Source organism: Pelecanus crispus, chromosome 13 (genome assembly GCF_030463565.1).
Source record: "Pelecanus crispus isolate bPelCri1 chromosome 13, bPelCri1.pri, whole genome shotgun sequence".
Lineage (NCBI taxonomy): Eukaryota > Metazoa > Chordata > Aves > Pelecaniformes > Pelecanidae > Pelecanus > Pelecanus crispus.
Window position 1 is genome coordinate 7,700,771 of NC_134655.1, and position 24,495 is coordinate 7,725,265.

The 24,495-nt window shown below is 47.5% G+C and overlaps 1 protein-coding gene across 3 annotated transcripts in view; it reads left to right on the plus strand.

Moving 5' to 3' along the window:
• Positions 1-24,495, plus strand: part of SEPTIN6 (septin 6) — a 29,958-nt gene that overhangs the window by 1,766 nt on the left and 3,697 nt on the right. For 2 of the 3 annotated variants that reach the window (XM_075720839.1, XM_075720836.1), the window contains exons 2-9: positions 4,990-5,104; positions 12,744-12,939; positions 14,099-14,285; positions 14,518-14,679; positions 20,443-20,539; positions 20,806-20,974; positions 21,483-21,615; positions 22,304-22,494. In XM_075720839.1, the coding sequence (XP_075576954.1) occupies positions 4,990-5,104; positions 12,744-12,939; positions 14,099-14,285; positions 14,518-14,679; positions 20,443-20,539; positions 20,806-20,974; positions 21,483-21,615; positions 22,304-22,494 (1,250 nt within the window). The remainder of the gene's footprint in view (positions 1-4,989; positions 5,105-12,743; positions 12,940-14,098; positions 14,286-14,517; positions 14,680-20,442; positions 20,540-20,805; positions 20,975-21,482; positions 21,616-22,303; positions 22,495-24,495) is intronic. The other variant, XM_075720838.1, reaches the window with a different exon arrangement.

The following is a 24,495-nucleotide window of genomic DNA, read 5'->3' on the forward strand; positions in this document are numbered from 1 at the left end:
AGGCTGCTGATATAGATATGTAGTTTTTTAATTGCTGGAGGAGACTTTTCCTGGGAACATATCCAAACAGCATGGCGTTTCTGCAGCCCTTTGGCAGGGGCATAAAGAAATGTAATCTTAAGAGCTGTCAGAATTTGAGGTTTTGGAAGCACTTGACCGTCTGTGAATGTTGAATGGCTGAATGATGCAATGCGCCTGAAGAGGGTGGTCAATGGTTAGGAGCTTTGGTGAGATGTTTCTCGCCTTCTGTGGTGGTTGATTCAGAACTATTTCTCTCCACTTTTCTGTTGGTTTTTCTTTTATATACGTCCTGACGATTTGTTATCAGCCAAGCAAGGAAAAGAAATACAAAGTCTTTATCTACACTTTACATTCCTGCTTTGCATCTATCTTGTGGAGGATGTTTATACAGTCTGCTGGATAATTCTCTCATTGCATAAGAGCATTACACCCTTGTACAAGTGAGAAGTAATTGGTACAAGTGTTGCTCTAATTTGCTGTTTAATCAGAGCCAAATGCAGTCTGGGGAAGTGGCTGCCATAATGCTGAGGTCGTGAGAAGGGATCTGATGTTGTCTGGCTTAAAGATGATGTGAAAAACTGTGGTGTGGAAACCGGCATTCAGGTTCTGCCTTGCTTTGCAATTTGACATTTGACTTCGTGTGCAAGATTTGTCTCAGGTGTAGGGGTTAACCCCCAGGTGTCAGCTTTATGGGGTGGCAGAGGGGCAGGGGAGTGGCTCCTGTGAGCATCCGCAGGGGTGGTGGAGCTCTGTGAGCATTGCTTGATTTGTTTTCGTTGAGGGATGGTGCTGTTGTGTTTATCTGGCTGTTTGGAAATCTTCTGAAGGGAGTCTCCAAGGCCTCGGCGTTTGATGTGATTCTTGTCTGGGGAGAGGTGGGAGATTGTGTTGGAAGTACTAAATGTTAGCATCAGTGTCCTAAACAGAAACACTCTTTGCAATTAGATGCAGAAGTATTGTACTGCAGTCTTTGGGAGTGTTTTCTTGTTGTGCGGGCATCGTTTGGACACTGGGTCCCTTGGGTTCAGAGCTGTAGCATTCTTTATTTGCTGTGCTCTGCCTGAATATTGCCAAGTGGAGGCTTTTCCTTTGCCATGGTATCCTTTTTCATTGTTCCTTTAGTCCAGGCCACCAGAAATTGTCCTGAATATGGAGCGCTGACATTTGCAAGGAGCAGCACCATTGCATGTCTCGGGGAGGATGCTCAGCTTTACCTTCACAAAGCGGTAACAGGCTGTTGGGGCTCCGAGGACGTCGGGAGCTGACAGCGCTGTACCTACTTGTCGTGTAAAGCAGATCAAGGCAGAGACGCACATTCAGCAAGATTTTCCTCTAATCGTTTTTTCATCCCGAGGACCCTGGAGTGTTTCAAACACCTGGAGTCTAAATCTTGCCCATTTTATGTAAACTAATGTTTAATGTGCAGCGCTTTCAGGCTTGGGGTCATTTATTATAACATCTTTGTATTTTCCATAGATTTCTGATTGTTCTCTGTAAGAATCAGAGTAGGCAGTGGTGGTTTTTGTGGCACGGAGAAGCCCTAACAAAAGGTCTGTAAATCTTCCAAAGACAGGGAAAAAAAATAAAATAACCTCTCCAAGTGGCTACTCCTTGCTTTCACTCTGCAGTAACTCTGCCTGGTAATGCAGCAAGAGCGTGTGTTGCTCTTTTTGTTCTTTTAATCTTGTTTGTGGCAAACACGCTTTGCTTCCTCCCGAGCAACAACAGCCCATTCTATCCTAGGGGGTCACCCTGTGTATATGGGGAAAAAAAAAGGCATCTGGTATCTTGGTGTGGTGCCAGTGTTCACACTGGCTTCCCAGAGATCCCATCGTTGTTTTTGTTCCAAGAAGATTCTAACTTTAAAATAGAGAGTACGGAAGGTCTCTCAGACATCCAGTACTCACTGATGCTTGTGGAAAAAGCCTTCACACAGACAATAGTTAAACCTTGCTTACCTTGTTGGTACCTCTTTATACGTGTTAAATTTGACCTGAAAGATTGTTTTTGAAGGTAAATAATGGAAGATAGCTCTTGAACACTTTTTCAGCAAAAAGCTTAACATATTCTCCTTCAGTTTTGAACAAGGTAATCCAAATCTACGTTTAATGTAAGGCAGGATGACTAATCACTGTGTTCATATGTTGTTTATGATGATGCTGTTTATATATAGCAGCATTCTGGATACAGAGACACCACTTGGTGCATGAAGACCGGTGACTTGCACTGTTTCTTGGTGGATCAGATAGAAAATGTTTCTTTTCTCGCCGCAGATTTGGTAATTGCTGACAACTTTCTGATGTGTGTCAAAACCAGTCTGACCTTAAAACTTTATTTCTTACATTTTTCACCCCATCTGATCTCTCGATGCCTTGGCCAAGTAGGAGTTGGATTTTTAGCCAGAGTAGCACAGTGTACCTCGTGGCTTTGTGCTTAACATGAAGGCTCAGCTGCTGTGACTGGAAATCAGATTTTGCAGTACTTGTTTCCTGGCCTGTAGCAGATGTGAAGTGTGGTTTAACTGCATTATAAAACCACAGGTGACTAGAAAAAGAGACTACAGGAAACGACTTGCAGGCTGAATTCTGTGTGACAGTAAATGCCTCCTTTCAGCCGAGAGTGGCTTAACTTCTACAGTTTATTTTGTTCCATCTGGACCACACTTATATTTAGGGATAAGGAGAAGATTTGTTCTTAATGAGAGCCTACACTCCCGCCCACGCTTCCTGGGGAGAGTAGTGTTCAAACAGTCTTCCAACGGTGCAGTTTTAAGGCTGAGTATTAAAAATACACTTGATATTTCTCCTTCCCCAGGAGGAGTCTGCCTGTGGTTCTCTCTCGTGCCTTTGCGGACTCTGTCCACCCATCTGTTCTTCACCAGGGCCACGGTGCTCTCTCGCTGCAGATCAAACACTGCCGTGAGATACCCCAGCGCTGGGTTTTTGTTTTGGTGAAAGCAGTTTAGGAGAGTTTAGGTGTGTCGTCACAAAATCTGCGTGCCTGATGGTCTCCCTTTCTTCTGCTTTAGCTCTTGGTTTGTATTGGGCTTCAGAGCTGCGACCTCAGAAGGCAAAAACAGAATCTGCTGGGGAACTCGAGCGCCTTCCTGATGAACATGTCGTTTGGAGGCAAGGTGCTCAGGAATTAATAAAACGCCATATTTGGTGAACATCTTGGCAGGAAGAGTCAGACTAATACACAAAATATGGCTAAGGAGAAACATATTTACACATCACAGGGTGGTAAATATGGTTAATGGCTGAAGTGTATTTAGAGCCTCATATCTGGAAAAAAACCCACACCAGTAAAACAGTTAACAAGGCAAGTAATTGTACTTTGACAGGCTACTGTAGTAAGGGCAGTCCTTGGGGATATTTTCCTAGCCTAAAATACCAGTGCCACTAACCGAAGAGGGAAAAGCAGTGTTCCTGTCCCTATAAACAGGCTTTCAAGATGTGTGAAAATGGGATTCTGAAAGAGTAAGTTAAAAATTACACCCTATAAACTACTGCCTTTTGGCTGTAGTGTTTCTTGCAAACTGGTGATGTCCCTGAAAGGCCAGAGGGGAATTTTCTGGTTTTGGCACTAAAATACATTGTTAAGAAAAGCCTTTGCTCCAGAGAGGGAAATACCTTTCCGGGGGGCTGCAGGAGGGGAACTTTCCAGTACACACAAATACGTGGGGTTAGCACCGACTCTCCATTTTGCGTGATGCCATTTCTGAGGCTGAGCCTCTGCATGTAGTTTATTACTGTCTGCTGTGCAGGTTTGGAACCCAGAGTGCCTTGGCATACACAGGCCTTTGTGCAATGGCCAGGTGAAAATTTCTGACCCTCCGCTCCAGAAGCAAGCGGCCGTGCTGGGTGTGGAGCACAGCGTGAGCAGGAGCTGGAAGCCGGGCCCTTCTGTTTCCCAGGGCAGAAAGGGGTCACCTGGCCGGGGAGACAGGGTTAGTGCTGTCGGGCACAGGAGAGAGCGGGGCGTGGGAGCAGCTTCTCGTGAAGTCGTTCGGGTGGCTGGGCAGGAGCAGTCTATGCCCCCCAGCAGGCAGGTTTGGGTACCTCTGCTCCCAACCCCCCGTGCAGGCTCCCTTCTGAGGGGGCTGCGGGATTACAAACAGCTCAGTTCTGGACACTTCTCAGATGTTTTTTTCCTGTTCAGTTCCTAGCTTTGAAAGATACGCTCTGAGGGTTGGATAGCAACACTCAAAGCTGGAGAAGACCTGCTGCCTTGCATGGTCTGGCCACTTGCCCATGTGAGCAGCTTCCTTGCAGCTTCCTTCAATGATCCCTGATTTTCTGGTGCTAATGGCTGTTTTATAGATTTGGACAGACTCCTGTCTGCAGTCTGACATTTTCATCTTTGCAACAATATGGAAGATACTGCTGTGTTTGATAGCTCAAAGACAGCACTCTCTGCTGTTTCTGTGCTACAACTCTCGAGGTTTGCAGAGGCAGTGTGTTTGGGTTGTTCAATTACTAGATGTAGGTACAGTTTTCCTAACTGTTTCTAGCTAGTTTCTGTAATTGCAGCTGTGAATGTGGATTACATGTGAGTTACAATTCAATAGGCTTATAGGAGGAGGCATCATGAATACATTCCTTTGCACAGGGGATTCTTTTTATTTTCAGTATAAGGTGAGACTTGAGTGTCTACATAATTTCTCAAGAAACAAATGTTCTGCCACCTCTTTATTTCAGCAGCTGTGTTTGGGTATGTGTTTTGCACAGTTTAATATTTTTCTGATAGGGCTACCTTCTAATGTGTGGCAAATTAAACATTCTATTTGTGCCGTCTGGATTTGTTTTGGAAAAGAGGGAAGCATGCTGACACGGTTTACAGCGTACGATTTGCAGTATACGTGCGAATCTCTGCTCGGACTGTTGATTCTGCTTGGGAGGTCTTAAGGGTTTATACAGATAAGTGTATTTTGCTTGAAAATGACACAACTATTCCATTGTATTCCAGGGTGAAGGCTGTCGCACTGTCCCGCTTTCAGGACACGTAGGATTTGACAGTTTGCCTGACCAGCTGGTTAATAAGTCAGTTAATCATGGGTTTTGTTTCAACATCCTGTGTGTGGGTGAGTATTTCCATTTTGGGAAGTTCTCTTGCTGAAAAGGGCTTCTCTGCAGCTGGATGTAGCTTGTAGGTGACAGAGTTAACAAGGTAGCTTTGATTTAAATTTCCCCCACTGTTCTGTCTATTTTCAGTAACAAGATTTACTGGTGCCCTGGGAAATCCCTGCTGAGGTTATGCAGTATGGCTTTCTACCAAGCAGTGAACCATAGAAATAAAATGCCTAAAATCCCAGGCTTTTATTATGATCTTTATTTTCCTAGTATGTTTCAATTTCATGTTTTTAAAAGAAAATAGGTACTCATGCCAGAGAACTTTGTTCTGAGGTCTTGTTTGGTTAGGTATTGAATTATTATTATAATTATTTTAACAAAATACCAGTCATGCTCCTCTTAAATCACTAAAAGCTATTTTTTCTTCTTCTCCCTTCTGTGCATACTTGAATTAAAATAGTGTCTGGCCAAGCCTTCGCTGGTCAGACAGTTATCCAAGCTGCCATGTGGTATGGATCTCAGCTGGGGCCTGGCGCTGTAGTAGGACTTGGTGTCTGTCCCTGCAGCGTCTGGCTGTCTCACAGGTCTTCCCCAGGGTTGGGATCCCAAATGGTCCCTCCTCAGAGGCGCTCCCAGGTGACAGAAGTAATACCTTGTATGGCTTTGGTACGGTAATTTGGTAAGGTGGATAAGGAAATTAATAATACGGAATTAATAATTGTCTGATAGGACGGTTAGTTTGGTTTACTAATGCTGGTGCCCCGCCTCTGGGAGCGGGAGGTTGTTGCGTGGCTATGGCTGCTCGGAGTAAGCCCTGTCTGCAGATGCTCCCAGCAGTGCCTGGCGTGACAGCGGGGAGAGCTGCAGCTGCGGATACCTCCTGGGGGCTCATCTTAGCTGGTGGTCAGCTCTGCACCCACACAAAGGTTGTCTGCCCCCTCCCATGAGGGATCCACTCATGGTATAGACCTGGTGTTTGCCCAGGACAGGGTTAAGCCTGAGACGAGAGGAGTAGAGTGAGGAGAGGGGAGCAGAGCCTGTTAAATGGAGCTGAGAAGAAAACTTTGCCTGACAGTGGCACTCCTGTGAGATGATAAACTTTGCTGACAAGTGGAGGTCACTGTCAGGCTGAGTCGCTAGGTGATTTCCACAGTACGTGAATGTGATATGACCTAGTGAAACTCTTGTCCCAAAGGTTGAAGTCTTACAGTATTTCCTTTTGCATTTATTGAGCTGCTGTGGTTTTTTTTTCTACAAGTTATAGGTGCAGCAGTGGATGCCTCCTGTGGTTATGTGTTCACTTTGATGTGTGGAGAGGAGTTGAATGCTTCTGCTTTCCTCTGTGCAGGATGGAAATGGAATGCATTAATTGCTCGTTGATCTGAATAACAAAGATTCGCCAAGATCAATGCACATTAGTTATTAATGTCAGTCTGCTATGAATAGTAATAACACAGACATGGTCAATCTTGAAATAAAGAAACTTTATGGAAAAATTTAATAAGCTTCATTAGAAAAGGATCCGCAAATCTTGAGTTGAGGAGGTCAGGCTTTAAAATGTCTTTTAAGAGTTCTCTGGTACCTCTGTTAACTGTAACAAAGTTAAACTCTTAAACATCCTGGAGAAGGAAAACAAAAAGTCTCAGAGTCCCTCTGTCATTTATTCTGTTGGGTCTCACTTGTACAGTAGGAGTTTGGGGTGAAAAATTGAAAGAACAGGGAGCAAATGAGGATCGGAGCCAACAAAACAACGTAAGTGAACTGATCCCATAGGCCACTGAGCATGATAGAAAGGCACTTCATTGTCCCCCATTTTTCAGCTGTGTTTGACATCTGTTGGAGGAGAAATCCAATGACAATTTTGCTCTGCGCCATACTGGATCTGAGCCACCGATTGCTCCAGCTCCTGGTGGAGGAGCCAAGGAAAGCTTCAGAAATGCCTCTCAGCAGAACATCCAGAGTGGAGCAATTTTTAGCTCTTCTCATGCTGAAAGCTGTCTCCCCTTTGAGACTAGAGCCAAAGATAGAGTAAGTGAGCGAACCTCCCATAAGAAGTTAGGGGTTGCTGATGGTTTCTCTGATATTTTATTCCTCAGCACAACACTTTCTTCTTAAAGCTTCTGTGATAAAATGTCAGTTGCCTCTTAGTTCAGTGCAAAGGCTGAAGAAGTATTTAATGGCTGAGACCTTCTGTGCTGACTGTATTTATCAGTGAGATGGGGGGAAAGAAAGAGGAAGAACATTTTTTTAATGCAAACTTTCTCAGTTTTGGGCAGGGTAGATTATAGTTGCATTAGACTACTATTCCATTATGAGGAGGAGTTTCCCCCTTCCTCTCTCCCGGGATTTGCAGGGGATTTGTTCTAAGCAGCCTATTCAGTGCAATGAGAAATGACTATTTTGTGGCAGAAATACTTTCTCTTTTCCCAGGGGCTGTACCAACTGTACCAACAGTACCAACAGGGGCTGTACTAACTGCTTGAGGTCTCTCACTCCAAATGAGTGAATCCCTTGGCAGGTGGGAGCTCTCACTGGCTGGGGAAGGGAGGGATGTGCACAGGTTTCATTGTGTGGAACTGCTGTCTGTTCCCCAGCAGGCAGCTTTCTGTGGGGTGATGAGCTGTACAGCCTGGAAGTTGCCCAATGGTTGTTTTCATGGTCACTGGTGCAACCAGCTGAGGAGATACCAGGGTTTCTCTAACCGAAAAGCCATCAGTCTCCTCAGGCCTCTCCTCCCCGTTGCTGCTGGTGCCCTGGGGCGGATGGCAGCGGTGGCTGGGAGCTGGGTAGCCCTCTGAGGTGCTTCAGCATCTTTTGTGAGTCCACGTTGCTCCTCTTGCCCCCGCAGCCCAGCCTTTGCCTTGTGATGGGCGAATCGTGCAGTGTCTCTGTAAGCCTGTCAGATGAAAAGAACTGTTTTTTCCTCTCTCCGTGAGAGATGGCCTTATCAGGCTGAGCTGCCTCAGGGCTTGTCTCAACAAACCTGCTGCATTGGATTAGCTCCCATTTCTTCACACGAAAGGGCTGTGCATGCATATACATTTTCTTTAAGATTGAATTATTTGATATCTGGAGCCACGGTTGTTAATCTCATGAAGGACAGGTGTTGCGCTGCCGTGGAAGAGTGCTCTCATGAAAGCGGCTCCATGCCTTTGAACAGGGAAATACTCCAAGGGCTCTTCTGTTCCCCCTCAGAGTCAATTGAGGATGATATGACTGGGGCCTCTTAAATCCTGAGTGATGTGGAGAAGGGGGCCAGCAATCAGTCATTTGTTTTTTCACCTAACGTGTTTGAGGGAAAAGCAAATTAAATTGCCGGGCACAAAAAAGGAGGTACAGCTTTTGTGGTGTATAATTCAGCTTACTGCTGTGGGGTGCTTAGGATGCCAAAATTTCTGCAGAAGGAAGAAGTCATGAAGGTGCATTCAGCACAAAGATACCTGGTTTGGTTTGGGAAGCTGGGAGCTTCCCAAAGGCAGGAGCATTTGCTGTGGGTGCAGCTTCTTCTGTTCCACCTTAGCTGCTGGCCAGTGTCAGAGACAGCTATGGTAGCACCTCACGTCCACCTCGCACCTCACCATCTCCATCTCACCCAGAATAGCTGGTGTTGGGTAGCCCTCGTGTTGCTTGCCTGCCCAGCGTGAGGTGTTGTTTTGTGGTACCAATGGCAGGATCACTCGCTCCTGGCAGCACTGGTGCTTTCTCTCTTTTGGCACAGGCTCTGCCTGGTCACCAGCTGGAGAGCACCAGGGAGTGTGAGCAGCATCCTGCCCAGGCAACACAGGAGAGCAGAGGATCTCTGTGGAGTAGCTGAAAGGAGGAGAGTGGTGCTTGTCCCAGCTGTGTTTTTGCAAGTGGTGCCACTGCTCTGTCAGTGAGGGATTCGATGAACCATTTCTATCAAGCACTGAAGACGCTGCGTGCATGTGCAGTCGGAGCGGGGAGCGTGTCTCAGGAGACCAAGAGGAGGTGTGGGGAGCCCGGCACAGCGTCTCTAGCCTGGCAGGCTGTCGGGTGTTAAGAGTGGATGGTGCCTTCCAGGCACTGGTGTAAGGTTGCTGCATGTCCGGAGCCTGACTGGTGTGGTGTCTCTTGCCATTTTCTTTTTTTCCACATCTCTGAAAATAGTCAGACTTAACAGCAAAAATCTATCCCATGATGAAAGGCACAGTGCTACAGCTTTTTAGTAGCTGTCAGAGCTTCCTTGGTGCAGAACTCTAACAGTAAAGGCCACCCTACCTGCCCTGTCCTCCGCACAGCGCTTTGTCAACCCTACTTTGGGAGAGCAGACCACTGCCGAGTTGCATAATCCTTAAATACAGTTTTGGAGATGAAATCACATGTGTGCCTATAAGCCTGACATCAGGAAATAATCTCCCTGCCAAGGACGCCTCTCACTTAGTTTGCATACACCGCTGCTTTTTCCATGGTAATTCTGCCTCCCTTAATCCCCATTCATCATTTCTGCTTTTTGGAGAAGATTCCAGCGCTGCTTGCTGGAACGAGCACAGTCTACTTGTCCTTTTCATCAGGCCATCTGTTCCATCTGGACTCCTGTCCTTACAAGAAGCAGTTGGCACCATTTACTTCTTCCAGCCAGCAGAAAGTTGCCTCTGTGTCAGGCAGAAACTCCCAGGAGATTCAGAAATCCTCCCTCCTGTCATTTTGCCCTTCAGAGTAGCACTGCTCCCTAGCTCTGGTCATATTTAACGCAGCAAAGCACTTTATTAACATCTTCTATCTTCTACCATCTCATGTCACTCCGTCAGTGTTAACGTCATCTGTCTTTCAGCTGAGACAGTCATTTCTCTCTCCTCCACTCTCCTCTTCCCTGGCAGGCTGTAATGCCGTGCCGTGTCAGTGGGGTTACACAGCGCAGGGATGGTATCTGCTGGCTGAATGTAATTTCTGGTGTGCAGACTTCACGTTTGAGACACCATGTTAGTGGCTGGTTGTTTTGTGTTTTAAACGCAAAGTTGTAGGTGTTTGGATGGGCAGCTCCCACCTATGGAAAAATGCCTTACCAGTTCGGATCCTCCTATTCCAAAAGGAAAACCTCAGTGTGTGAATTCAAAGTTGCCTTTGCTGGCCCTGTGTAGCTGGCATGAGATGGAATATAAAAGTGTGTTCTGTCTTAAAAATTTGCCTGCATCTCTTATGCACTTCTCCTGATCCCTCTGACAGTTAAAGTCATTCCTGCTGGAAGCAGTACATTAGATTGATTTAAAGTAGGCAACGATTAGCATGTTCAGGATGCGTTTAAACAATGGTCTTGGCCTCGCATGAGCACCTTTCACCCAAAAGAAGGAGGGAGGCAGAAACAAGAGGTGGCTTACAGGGTGTTTTGTCTGCCTGGAAGCCTGCGTGGTTTGCACGTGACCTTGCATATCCGCTGTAGAGAGCAGGTCCCTGCCCTGGTCGCTGCTGCTGCTGCTCCCCTGTCATCCTGTCCTGCGGCCCTGGAGGCTCGGGGCATGGGTTGCTGGATCCAACCCTGCTCCGGGGCCTGCCAGGCTGTGGGATGGAGAGTGCGGGACGGCGGCACAGGAGGGGCTCTGCAGGCTGCTGCATGGGCAATGCTCCCGCACCCCAGGGCTGATGAGCTCCCCCATCCTGAGATGCCCCATCAGGGATCCTAGCATTTGCAGGCAAGCAGCCAACTCCCCGCTGTTTCCCACCCGTCCCTTGGCAGGGGCTCTGGAAATGCTGCAGCCTTCTCAGGCTGTTTAGAGTTTTGTCTTTTTTTATGCTGCTGTTTTCCTGGAATCCCTGAGAAAGGCCTGGCGGGTCGTGCAGGCTGTCCACTGTTAACTCTCAAAATCCCCACCCAAACTGTGGTGATGCTCTGGTCTGTGCTTTGTGCACCTGCTCCCCATTTGGGGCAAATGGTACCCCAGAAGCCCAGACTACAAGATTCCAAGTCAATGAAAGGCTTGCCATGATCAGCCATGAGTATTCTGGATGGTCCAGCTTGTTCCTCCAGCGACAGAGAGAACCTTGTGCTTTGCTGGGTCCCACTCCCTTCCTCCTGCCCATGCACGCCGGTCGGCGGTGGTGTAGATATGGCTGATGCATTAACGTAGCACGAGGGATCGCAGCAATGCCAGCTCCTAGTGCTGACTCCCTCTTCTCCCCTTCGGATTGCAAATGAGGTTGGTGCGAAGAACAACTGGATTTGTGGCTGTTCTGGCTGTAGCTGGCATTGGAGCACAAGCTCTTAGCTGGCTCCCAGGCAGCTCTGCAGCTTAAGGTGTACGTTGACTTTCAAATGTTAATGAATCTTGCTGCCTCTGGAAAGGTGCTTGATATATGATCTTGGCAATCAGAGACCGCTCGGTTCCCAGAGCAGTGGATATTTGCCCTGCCCTGCTTGTCATGTACTTCAGCCTTGAGTGAGAAAAGTCCTTTCTGGGGCCAAGAGAGAGGAATTTGCCTGCTTGCAGGGGTGAGGCTCAGAGATTTGGACTGGGGAGGATGGGGAGGAGTTTCCCCTTGGTGAATTGGGCATTTCATGAAAGTTTGGATCTGTTGCAGAGCTCTAAGCTTACAAAAATAAGAAGCCCTTTTCTTCTGAGCGAAGTAGGAAAATGATGAAGTTGTCTTGGTTGGGAGCTGAGGGTTGGGGAGGGAGGGGAAGGCTGCTTCAGCCAGACACAGTCTCCCTGTGGTCCCGCAGCAGGCTGGAGGAGCGGCCTTCGCAGCGGGTGGGGTTCGGCTGCTTCCTGAAGTTTCAGCAAAAGCCAGCTGGGCAGCTCAGAAATCGCTGTTTCCCCAAAACATGACAGCCCTCACAGGGCAGCAAACCAGACTGCTTAGAGGTTTAGCACAAAGTCAGATCCTTTTGAGCTCAGAAAGCTGGCTCTGTTGTCAGAGCACAGTGAGGGAGGCTGCCCTGTGGAATGAGTACACAGAGGGATTTGTTTTGTTCTTCCTGGGATGTATCTAAAACAAATTTAAGACTCGTCTCTGGGATTTGTCTCTTCCTTCCGGACAAGGAAATAGTTCCCTGTTGATAGATGGAATTCAAATAGCAGTTGAATGCTGCAGAACTTTTGGAAGCAGGTTTTGGAGTATTGTGTGGCTTGTGTAGCCCCTAAGGTATGGAAACCAGATATTACAGAAAATGTCCCCTCCCAGTCTAGAAGGCTCATCCCCCAATGCAATCTGTTGTGGGTACAACAAACCAACTGCACAACTTGCTGTAGGACTGGAACCACCTCTCAGTGTTTCTGCATGGAAGGAGGCTATTTCAGTGGCTGCTTATTAGAGGCTTATTGATCGGGAGCATCTTTTTTTGGAAATGGCAACAAGCCCCATTCCCCTTCCCACTTTTTAATGAAAACAGCATCTTCTGTAGTGTAGTTGTGGGTTTATGCAGGATCTGAACGATGCTTTCCCCTTTGCCTTTTCACCTCTTTCTTTTCATCTCTTATTTTCTAGCAATATTAATGGCCATTAGACTGTGAAATGTAATTTGCCCGGAATACAGACCTCCCATTGTACATGGCTTTCTGCTTGCCAGACGATCCCTTTGGAGCATGAGATCTGCTTTCATCTGCTACAATTTCACCCCTGTTAACTTTTGGAAGCTGAAAGGCCAAGCCATATTAATATTCAACAGAATGTTTAAACTTTCTTTTTCTCCAATAGGGGAAACTGGCCTTGGTAAGTCCACCCTCATGGACACACTTTTCAACACCAAGTTTGAAGGTGATCCAGCATCTCACTCACAGCCCGGGGTGCAGCTGAAATCCAATACCTACGACCTGCAGGAGAGCAACGTCAACCTCAAACTGACTATTGTGAGCACAGTGGGCTTTGGGGATCAGATCAACAAAGAGGACAGGTGAGTGAAGGGGGAGAGAGGCTGTATCATGACCCGGCTTTCTCATGCAGGGTCTCTCCCTGAGCCCTAGTTGGGCCAGACTGCACTGTAAAGTTTTCCTCCTTCCTATTTATGGGTTGTCCTTGTTGTCTCTTTGGGATGGGACAGGTAAAAGAGGTGACAGAGGCTGTGGTGTGTCAGCACTGCTCCAGCTATCAAAACAGCTTTTCTCATGCTGTCAGAGCAATATCTGCCCTGCTAGCAGCCTTCTGCCCAAATTCATCTGGTGGGGAGAGCAGAGAGCTCCAGGGCATCTGTGCTTGTTTCTGTGTGCTTTGCTGACCGCAAGCTGCCGACCAAACCACTAGTGTGGTCTAGTGATCGCTTGGCTTAACAGCCACTCCTGGCAGGGCTCTTCCATGTTGCCAAAGGAAGCACCATAAATCAAATGCGCAGTGAGATACCCTGGGGAAGTGTCTATGGCAGCTCATGTCCCGCCGTGGCTGGAATGTGGCAGTTAAGGGGTGTGCGATTCCAGCAGACTGTCTCCAAGGTGCATCTTCACAGAGGCACTGCAGATGGGATTTGCTTTGTTGCAGGTCTGTTAGATTTTCTTTCTAATTTTGTTTAAGATGCGCTGATGTCCCTTACATTGTGAGTCTGGCAGGCTCTGTGTTTCAGATGGCCTTGCAAGGGAGTTGCAGGGATTTCCTGCCCCAGAGCGCTGGGCAAAGGCAGACATATCTTCCACCTGCAGGACTTGGGGCTGTGAGAGCAGCAAGCTGTTTGCTCCCTGAGTGCAAGCAAGGGTTACACACTGCTGCAGAAGAGTCTGTGTTATCCTTCCTTTTAAAAGTGTCTCACCCTCACATTTCAAAGTATGAGAGTCCACTTTCCCTGGAGAGGGTGGTGTGTCTCCTGTCCTCTGCTGAATCTCTTGTGTTTTGTCAAACAGGCTGCTAGAGTCTGATGTTGGGCCATGTCTCCTTGTCAGTAGTGCAACTTTTAAATTTCTTACAGGTGGGGAGGAAGGGAAATTGAGAGAATTGGTCTTGGGAAGTGAAATCTAACAAGCAGCTTGTTTCTTAAAGGCAAGCAAAGGAGCACTGTCTGTTTACCTCTCTGACTGCGAGATGTATAACTTTTTCTTTTCTTTTTTTTTCTTCCCCTTTCACCAAAGCTATAAGCCCATTGTTGAGTTCATTGATGCTCAGTTTGAAGCCTACTTGCAAGAAGAACTGAAGATAAAAAGGGTCTTGCACAACTACCATGACACCCGGATCCATGCTTGCTTGTACTTCATTGCTCCGACAGGCCACTCGCTGAAATCCCTGGACTTGGTAACAATGAAGAAGCTTGACAGCAAGGTAGGCGCATTTTAACTCTTACTGGGCAGGTCCGCCATGCACCTGGTGGAAACGCTGCTGCTTTTCCAGGCCACATCTCCCCATCTTGAATAGCCTTTATGCTAGTGGAGATGAGTGGCTTGGCAGATAAATCCTGTAGATTTATGGAGCACTTTTAAGTTTTTGTATTGTAGACTTGGAAAAACTCCCTGGAGCAAAGCTGAAGACTTCTTACTGCTCTGTTCCTTTCTAGGTGAACATCATTCCCATCATTGCCAAATCTGATGCCATTTCCAAGAGTGAGCTGACCAAATTTAAAATTAAAATCACAAGCGAACTGGTCAGTAATGGGGTTCAGATCTACCAGTTCCCAACAGACGATGAATCAGTGGCGGAGATAAATGGGACAATGAATGTAAGTGGCTTGGCATCCTCCTTTCCCAGAACAGCACGGTCACTGGAGGGGTTGGTGGCCCATGTTGGGGTGTTTCTTAAATCCAGTTTCCCTTTTATTTTGTGTCTTAAAACCAGAGGATTTCACAGGGATCCCATCCTTGTAGTGTCATTGTAGGCTAGCAGAGCCTTGTGGTAGGCTACTGCCTCTCTGGTGGTGGGCTTTTCTAGTCAGAAAACAGATGGTCTTTTAACCCCTTCCTTGTCCTAATGCATATCTGTCGAGGGACATGTAGGAAATTGAAAATGGTGAGGCCTGGCTGTGCTGGGCAAGGATGGTCCTGGGTTATGAAGTAATCAGATGGGTATTATCTGTCTGGTGTGAGGGGCAGGCTGTCTACAGACATGCACCTCTCTGCTCCTCGCCCTGTGTTTTTTGCACGAAACAGTTTTGCTCTCCTGGGCTGGTGTTTCCTGCAAAGCCCTGCTTCCATGGGTGTCTCCTCTTGCCTGTGGCTGTCCTTGCAGCAGAGTCCCTTCAGCTGGCCAGCTCTGGGACTCCTGTCTGCACTAAGCTGCTGTTTTATTATTGATCAAATTACTTAGCTGGGTCCTTGGTCTGGTTTGGCCTTCTGGCTCTGGTGCTGTTGGCCAGAATAGATGGACAGGGGGATACAACGAGGCTGGTTAGAGCAGTGGCTACATCGAAGTGCTGATGTGAGAAATAAAACACAAGGTTGGGACCAGAGGCCCATCCAGCCCAGTGGCCCTTCTCTTCCCTAAACACCTGCTTTTGGTCGCTTTTGGAGTATATAAGAAGAGAGGGAATGTGTACAATGCTTCACTTCCCCCAGATACTTCCCTAGCCTCTAACCATGTTCAGCTCAAGGGTTTCTCTAGATTTCTGTCCCATGCATCACCTGATGCCCCCCACCAGTGCACTTCCAGGATCCTGTGGCAAGGAGTTACACAGCTTAACCAGGTGCCTGCAGGTGCTCATTCTGGCTCTGGCGTTGCCTGTCTGTGGCTCCCTGAAGATGGAGCAAGCTGTCCCTTGGCCCCTCTGCCAGCACATCCTGACCATGCTCCCATTTTCCAGAAGGCTTTTCACAGGAAAGCAAGTGGGAAGTTGCTTGCTTAACTGCTGTTGAAGAAGTACAGGTCTAGCTGACGTGCTTTTGTGTCATCTGTTGATCTAATATTAGTAGTTGTAGAGTGTTGTGGAGAGGCCTGAAAGAAACATGAAGTTTGTCCTACCGTAAGAGCTGTTGGTGGTTTCCTGGGCAGAGTAGTTTTGTGATGGCATCTTTCTCAGTGCTTAGTGCTCTCACTGTGCAGGACTACCGTTACTCTTGGAAACGAAGATGCAACATCACTCCATCCTCAAGGAGCCAGAGGTGTGATGACAGGGAGAAGTCCTCTCCCCTTGGCCCTTCTGAGGGTGGAGGTAAACCTCTGCTTGTCTTTCAGCCATTTACATGTCTCCTGGGAGGGAGTTGCAGTCTCGGGTCCTAGACATTCTGGGTTGTGTCAGCCGCTGCACAGAGAGATCAACTCCTTAAATCCTCCATTAAACCGATATAAATCATAATTACCATGTTTGTGGGGACTAAGCAGGCCAGAATCTGAATCTGATCAAGGCTGTTTTGCAGACCTGGAAAACTTGTTATCCAAAGACTGATTTTATTAACAACATAAGACAAATCTGCTTATGCTTCAGGTCAGGAGATGAGCTTGTGGAGGGACTGAGACCAGTAAAAGAGCCAGGATGGGCTGATTTAGGTTTATGACTTAAATTGCCAACTTTAGTCATGTTTAAAATTGAGGAATGGGAACCTTTGATTTAAATCAGTTGCCTTAACCTTTGTGTTTGTACTTCTCTACAGCAAGCTACATTGTCTTTGCCTGTTACAGATCAACATCTTTGAAAGCTTATAAATGCAGTCTTCATGCTTAAGTAGGCTTCTTGCTGACTAGAAACTTCTCTGGATCAGTTAGGTTTTTTTTATTTTTTAATTACAGAGAAAATTGAGACTGGTCTTTTGATTAGTTAATGTTTTGCTTATAACCTGCATTAGTTGTCTTTTGCATGACAAGTAAAATTAGGCTTCAAAATATGCAAATGCACTATTTCATATGCATTTTACTTTATTATATCCACTTGTGCTGGATGCATTAGGAATTTTTTTCCAGAGTATTTTGCATTCCAGATTGGCTTACCAAACAAAGAAAATATTGCCTGATCTGGCAGGATTTGATTAACTGAAGGATTTAAAATCTGTGCCATCATGATCAGAAACAAAAGTATTTAACCATGAACAAAGGTGTCAAGTGAAGTATTTAGAAAATAATCAGATTAAACAAATCTTCAGAACAAGATGCCTGATTTTCCTCAAAACTGATTTGGTCTTTTTGAGAATCCCACCAAGCATGTATTTACAAGTTCAGAGAAAACACTGTCCAAAACTTTTTAGGTCTCTTCCCATCTGGGTTTTATTCTTAAATCAAATAAGAAAAACAAGCTCTCCTGTTCTTTCAACTCCCTATTGGCTTTTCCATTTTGAATGAATTAGTCTAATTACTGAAGAAAATATTCTCCCTGCACCTGCTAGTTAAATGAAACCACATGCAGCTACATGAGCTATCCCACGTGGTAGGAGCTGGAACTTCCTTGCTGATTGAAGAAGGGAATCACCAACACTTTCTCCCTGGCAAAGGCAGCAGCCGAACAGTTGGTACCAATGGAGGAAGTGACTGCTGTTGGGGGTGACCAGGCCCCTAGGACGGATGAGGTTCAGACTATTCCCGTGCGGCCATAGCACGGTGTATCTGCCACTGTCTCAGGTTGCTCCTCTTGCTCCCACTGCTTCCTTTGTCCCTTGGAAATCCCCTTACTTCACTCTCCCGGAGTTCTGGATACCAAGCAAACAAAAAGCATTTACAGCTGTGGGAGAAGCTGGCCATGGGATGCTCCTCATGGACATGAAGAAGCCAACAGGGAGGTCACGAAGCTCTCGCCCAGAAGTGGCAAGATGGGAAGAGAAGTGGGCAGCTCTGGTGGGCTGTGGAGGAGAGGGTCACCAGTGGGGAGCACATTGCCACTAGGAAACATTTGCCTGATCCTGTGTCCTGGAGGGGGAGCGGCTGGCCTGAAACCTCAGGCACCACAGAACTGCGATGGCTTTTCCTCTGGAAATAGCACTGTGTAGGCCTGCAGAGGAGGCTGTAGCCTTTGTGGGGTTTAGTACCTGGGGCGTTTCAGAGTTTCCAGCAGTTGGACACAGAGACAGACCAGTTCCAGCATGTCCTGTGGTGAGGAGCCTGACCTGCAGTAGGTGAAGAGCCCACCCAGTGCCTGGCAGCAGCAGCCAGCGTGTCCCCATGGTGTGACGTCTCTGGTTCCTCCCGGAGCGGCCGAAGGTGGTGTGTGGCCCTTGCTCAGCCCTGGGGTCTCTGTTTGCCCTCTCCCCCGTCAGGCTGCCTGTCGGTGGCTGCACAGCGGGACACCGTGGGACACGCAAGGTCTGTTTGCGGTCGGTGGAGAGGCAGAGACCTGCTCCACAGGGACCGCTGACGACTCGTCTTGACCCCATGTGCAGAAGTGTTTGTGGATAGTGCTGCTGCTTGTGTGTGGTCTGTCTTGAAGGCAGGAAAAACTACAGCTTGTAGAAATGAGGCGGCAAATATTCCTTTGAAAGCTGGCTGGAGGAGTTTCCCTCATGTTGTGGTATGGAAGCTGTTCTGTTGAGACAGCTTTGTTTCCTCCCCCTCCAGTGTTTTGTATCCCCTGCCCTTTGCAATTAGACAGCCTTCTGATGAAAATCAGATTCCTTCAGCCTAGGAGACCACTCTCCTTTTTCTGCTGCTTGGCCTCTCCCGCAGGGAGCTTACCCTGCGTGGCGCAGGCACAGCTCCGTGCTGGCCCGTGTCCCTCCAGGCGCTGGCGCGTCAGCCTGATCGCAGCGGTAACTCGGCACGGAGGGGGACCCAGGAGGCCCCGGTGCGCAGAGCCACCGACCCCGTCAGACCGGCCACCAGCCCCGCTTCCTCTGCATGTGTCCCATGCGAGAGCTGGGAGGCCAAGGAATAAAAGCTGAAGAGCCCGTCTTTGTGAGTGCTTGCAGGCAGTTTTGCTGTACTTGCAGTTTGACTGTATGAGCCACACTCTGAAAGCAGAAAACATCGTCTCTGAAATCTTTTGCTTGTACCAGCTGTCATGAACTTGTCCAAGTTTTCAGATAACCTGTGGAATTAAAACTTCACTGCCTGCTCGAGAGCAGCCCAGGGTCACTGATCTTCCATATAATTGGCTTCCTGGGGCCCTTTTAATTGCCCAGAACTCAGCGCGCTTTAAAAGCTCTAGCTAACAAATGCCACTGCGCAAAACGCAGCAGAAGGGGTGGGTGCAGGGAGCTGGCAACTTTATTTTTAAGTGCTGAAACCTTGTTACACTTGACTCCTTTGCAGCTTGGCAGAATGTGATATAGTTCCCAGGAGCAAGCGGAGGTGGGGAGAGATCTCACTTATTGCACAACAGATAAGTGCAGCAACGTACAATAGCAGTGTCTGGGGGATTTGCTTGGCTGCCTGAGTTTGGGGAATGAAGGGAGTATAAGGTGAGGTCTTCTGAGCTTAGAGAGGTGTCAGGAGCTTTTCTGTTCCAACTCTGCTGAGCTAGCACTGGGTGATTCTCTTAGTCTTTTTGCAGAAGGCAAAAAGTATCTTCTTTACTAAGAAGTGACTTTTTTATTTCAGAGTTTTTGATAAGTGAATCTCTCTTGTTCTTAGCCTTCAGGTACTTGTAACAACTGTTGTCTGTGGAGTGTGTGTCAACTTGAAGAGCATAACAAGGCACAATTGAGGTAGCGGTACAGCTCTGCTCTGCTGTCCCCAGGATCCCTCCTCATGGGTGTGATCCCTGGATTTGGCCTCCCTTGTCCTCTAGCTATGCAGCCATCTAGCAGTGGCTGCACGTAGCATCAACATCATAAGGATTTTATAAAGCAGCACTCCTTTGGGTTTCTCAGAACCAGTTTTGATAAAGGAGTGCTGCGGGATTTGGGAGAGGGGGGTGCCGAGGGTGAGCCCTAATGCAGCCATAGGAAGCATGAGGCACTATGGACTGTTAGCAGGGGGCAGGCTCAGCACAGCCCTAGGGAATGCAGAGTCCTTCCCAGCTCGGCCTGGGGCAGACCTCAGGGCACACGTGGATGCGGAGGCTTGACCCGGTGCAGGGATGTGTTCAGCCCTTACTCACCAGGGCTGAAGCAAGCAGGGAGGAAAGGGCTGTCACTCTAGGGGTGAAGGAGGGACTTCGATCTCATGATCTGATAGAGCAAGTTGTCTTGTGCTCCAGTGTGAGCTGAGGGAGTGGTGGGGGGATAAAATCAAGAAGGCTCCAAGACCTCTTTCATTGCTTCTGTGCTTGTGCAGATGTTCTCCTCAGCCACGGCAAGCCCCCGGGACAGCGCCGCAGTCAGAGCCGCGCAGCACGTTGTTCGAGCTGTCATTGTGATGCTAGTCTTGCACTGGCTCATCTCACCTGAGACCCTGTGGCTGGGAGGATCAGCCAGGTAGAGGATATAGAGTGGTAGCACTAACAAGGTTTCCAAAAAGGACCCTCCCTTCTCCCGCCTTGTCTTGGGCTAGTGGCCAGTGACTAGACTCCCTGAGATTAGCGTGTGCATAATGACTGTCTTGCTCAGTGGCTGTGCTAATCTCTGTGTGCTGGCAAGTCAGCCAGCGTTGAGAGGTACTAATGTGGGTATCATTAAATGTGTTGCAGGCCCACTTGCCGTTTGCAGTGATCGGGAGCACGGAGGAGCTGAAAATAGGAAACAAAATGATGAAAGCTCGTCAGTACCCCTGGGGCACAGTGCAGGGTGAGTTGAGCCCTGGGATTTTCATGGCATGAATGGTGACATTTCTGCCAGGAGGCAGTGGGCTTTCATAAGAGGAGCAAGGGCCTGCTGGACTTTAATATCTCGCTGGGTATTATCCCATGTTAAATCTGTGTGTCAGGCCTATAGTGACAGTTTTCTCTGCTCGGAAGGGTTGTTAACCCTGTTGAAGGAGTAGACAGATGGGGAGTGTGGGAAGAGACCTTTGTTTCTGCCCCTATCTTACACCTTATCATGTCTTCTTGCAGTGGAGAATGAAGCTCACTGCGACTTCGTGAAGCTGCGGGAGATGCTGATCCGCGTGAACATGGAAGACCTTCGTGAACAGACCCACACACGCCACTATGAGCTGTACCGGCGATGTAAACTGGAAGAGATGGGTTTCAAGGACACCGACCCAGACAGCAAACCCTTCAGGTGGGATCCCTGAAAGAGACAGGAGAGCTCGAGGGAGGCATTGTTGGCTGTGCTGCATGTGTGTGTGTGTATGTGTGTGTCCTTGAGAGGGCATGTTAAGAACCAATGCAGCAAGAAAACCTGCCAGCTCAGATAAATCCAGATTTCAGCAAAGGTGCTGGCTGAGTGAGAGAAGGTGAAAACACAGAGAGCGTGTGCAGGATTGACTGTGAAACTGCAAGTATAGGAGTAGAAATGTCTGTGCTGCAGAGGTACAGCAGCGTCCCTCTGAACTACTGTTTGCTGCCAGCTGGTCTCTGTGAATTGCCCAACGTTCAACATACAGAAAAGTGCAATAGCTTACAGATCCCAGAAATGGTTGGATAAAGAAGACCTTGGGCACGTGTGGGTGGGTGAGTGGCAAATGTGCTGTGGACAAGCAATATTCATGGTGAGGGCCTGATTTCAGAGGTTCAGGGCAAGCAGAGTTTGTCCCAAGTCGTGTCACTGGACTTCCCTTTCTTTTTAGCTTACAAGAGACTTATGAAGCCAAAAGAAATGAGTTTCTGGGGGAACTGCAGAAAAAGGAAGAGGCGATGAGGCAAATGTTTGTCCAGAGGGTCAAGGAAAAAGAAGCAGAGCTGAAGGAGGCTGAAAAAGAGGTGAAGACTGCAGTACTTGTCTCTTCGTGGTTGTGAGTGATAGATCCACTCCCAAGTAGGTAGCTGCTGCCAAAGCACTTTCTGCAGAGTGTTGTTTAGGACTTTCTTATCAAGAAGTCTCAAGTTTAACTTGGGGTCACGGGGACATTAAGGTGTTCATCCTGTAGGACAAAACTAGATCACAGTGCTTGTAGTGGCCAACTTAACTGCACCATAGTGCAGTTAAACAGAAAGTGCCATAGTCTTGATTCTGATGGAGAGTTGCAGTGTGGCAAAATTCAAGGAGGGAAACAGCCCCTGGTATAAGCTTGTTATATAAAGAATATACCCATACAACTTCCTTAGCGTTGTGAAAAATCCATTAATTTACTGACCTTTAAAGAGGAATAAGGCGGAGACTTCTGGAAATGGATTAAAATTTTTTTACAGTTATACCCTTCCAATCCTCTATCGCTTGTCTGTGCAATGGTGCGTCACTAGAACACTGCCTGGTTTGTAAGCTGTTGTGGAAGGAGACTGTTCCCTGCCCTTTGTCTATGCAGTGTCAGCTCAGGGAGCTAGAAGTGATGTAGAGACCAAGGGAGACTTGCAGGCTCAGATCTCATGGGATCCTTCCGTCTTCCTCTTTTCCTGTGAACAGAATATCTGGTAGTGCTGGGTCCTGCTCACCTCTCTCCTTCCCCTCTAGCTGCACGAAAAGTTTGACCGCCTGAAGAAGTTACATCAGGATGAAAAAAAGAAGCTAGAGGATAAGAAGAAGTCTCTGGATGATGAAGTAAATGCATTTAAACAAAGGAAGACAGCAGCTGAATTGCTCCAATCTCAGGCTCAGCAGGCTGGAGGATCGCAAACTCTTAAAAGAGATAAGGAAAGAAAAAAGTAAGTTGCTAACCCAGTGATATTTGCTTTTTGGTAATGGTTCTCCTTTACTATTTCTCTGGGTGTTCATATCTCTCTCCCAACCTAGCCAGTCCTTTCCAGGGGAAGGTTTGCAGCCAGATTTAATCCCTAGTAAGGCTGAGCAGTTGCTGGAAGCGTTTTACCTTCAGCTGTCATCCTGAAGAGCAGGGAGCAGTGCTAGCCTCCCTCATTGCTTGCTGACAGCATGGGAGAGGATGAACTTGTTTTTATTCCCCGAGATTCCCTGCTCCTCCCTTGGTCTGTTAGTGCCTGTAATGAAGCGGAACAATATTGGCTGCCAAGGCTAGGGTGTGGGTAGCAGGAATGTCCTGCTACCCCCAGAGAGGAGCGTGTCCTGTCTGAGGGTCTTACTTGTTTAGACTGGGAAAAAGCTTATACTGTGGAAATTATTCAGGGAGACTAACAGTCTTGAATTCTGGAATCTGCAAAATGTAAGGCTGCAAAACAAGGGGACAGATTGTAGCTCCTTGTTAGTGCTAGTACTCTCTCCAGCCCTAAATCAGCTTTTTGCCCTCCACAGAAACAGTGAGAGATACTGTGTGGCTTTAGCAGAGGTTCTCCATGCCAGGGACTGGTGTGACAGGATCCAGCCCCTCGTCGGGGTCCTGTGATCTGGGCCGTCTGCAGTGCCCGTGCCAGGCTCCTAATGCTCTGCAGTTGCTCAAGAGCAACCAGCTGTACAGCTGAAACAGTCCTCCTGGTTCACGTAGCTACAAGCAGTTCCTTTTCTTCTCATGGTGGTACGTTTCCCAAAACGGAGTGCTGTGCCACCTTAGCATGTGCACAAAGAGCGATATGCAGATAAACAAGGGTCTGGTTTCTATACCACTGCCATAATCCCCTCTCTGCACATCCCTGGGGCAAGTCCAGAGTAAATGTTGCCTGTGCTGTGGAGTCTTAAGTACATGGAGAAGTGCTGTTAATATGAACAATATGGCACGTGCCCAAAGAGCTGACAGGACTGTTTGTCAGGGAAAATAGCCCTTGACTGTTAAGCTTGGAATCAGATGAGACAGGAGAAGAAAAACCCAATAACCAGAACGCGATCCTGGTTTAGTCTTTTTAGCTTTGAGCTGGAGCTGCTTCAGTGTCAACATTCTTTTGCGATGAGCAATTAGCGCTCCTGCCCTTTCCTCACTTGTCCGTTCCTTTTTCCACTGCGTATTTTGATGTGCTCTTTTGAATTACCTTCAGGGGGTTTTAATATCTTTTCGTACTGAGGAGCCTGAGACTTACTGGGGACAGACTTCTCTCCCCAGCCTGGACTGTGTGAGGAATACACAACTGAGTCCTTTCGTGTTTAGAGCCCCCAGACATCTGCACACTGAGGACTGCAGACTTCAGCCCTGAGATCAGTCAGGGTCAGGAACACAAAAAAGGGAGACGATATGCCCTGTAGTATGAGCGATTAGTTGCTGTGGCCCAAGTCACACTCTTGTTCCTAGAAGCAGTTCTGATCTCAGAAGAGCTCCTTGACACCAAGCACATTCATATGGAAAAGCATTGGTACCATCCTTGTCAGCTAAGGACACAGAAAGGCACAGAAAACTCCTTGAAAGAGATAGGTCAGTGCTTGAGTAAGGCTTGGGAAGATAAGGCCTGCCTCTCCTCCAGGAGAATAGCTGTGTTGGAAATGGTGCTGCTTTCTTTACTCTGTAACTTCTCCAGTTGTCTTTAATAATTCATTTCAGTATTTGAATCATAAATATCTCTAACAATCCATGAATTTCACAAGCTGTAGCTTAATTGTAATTGTAGTGGCTGGCAGTACACTAGTCTTTTTCTTTGACAGGTAACTCTTTTAAACCCAAGCTCTGTAATTTGCACTAATCGTGACTTGGTTTCTTTTTTTGTTGTTGTTGTTACATCATTATCATCATTATTAGCTCTTACACGTATGCTGTTTTTACAGTTAGCTGCTGTTTGGCTGCATGGTGCATGAGGCACATTGTCCTGGTA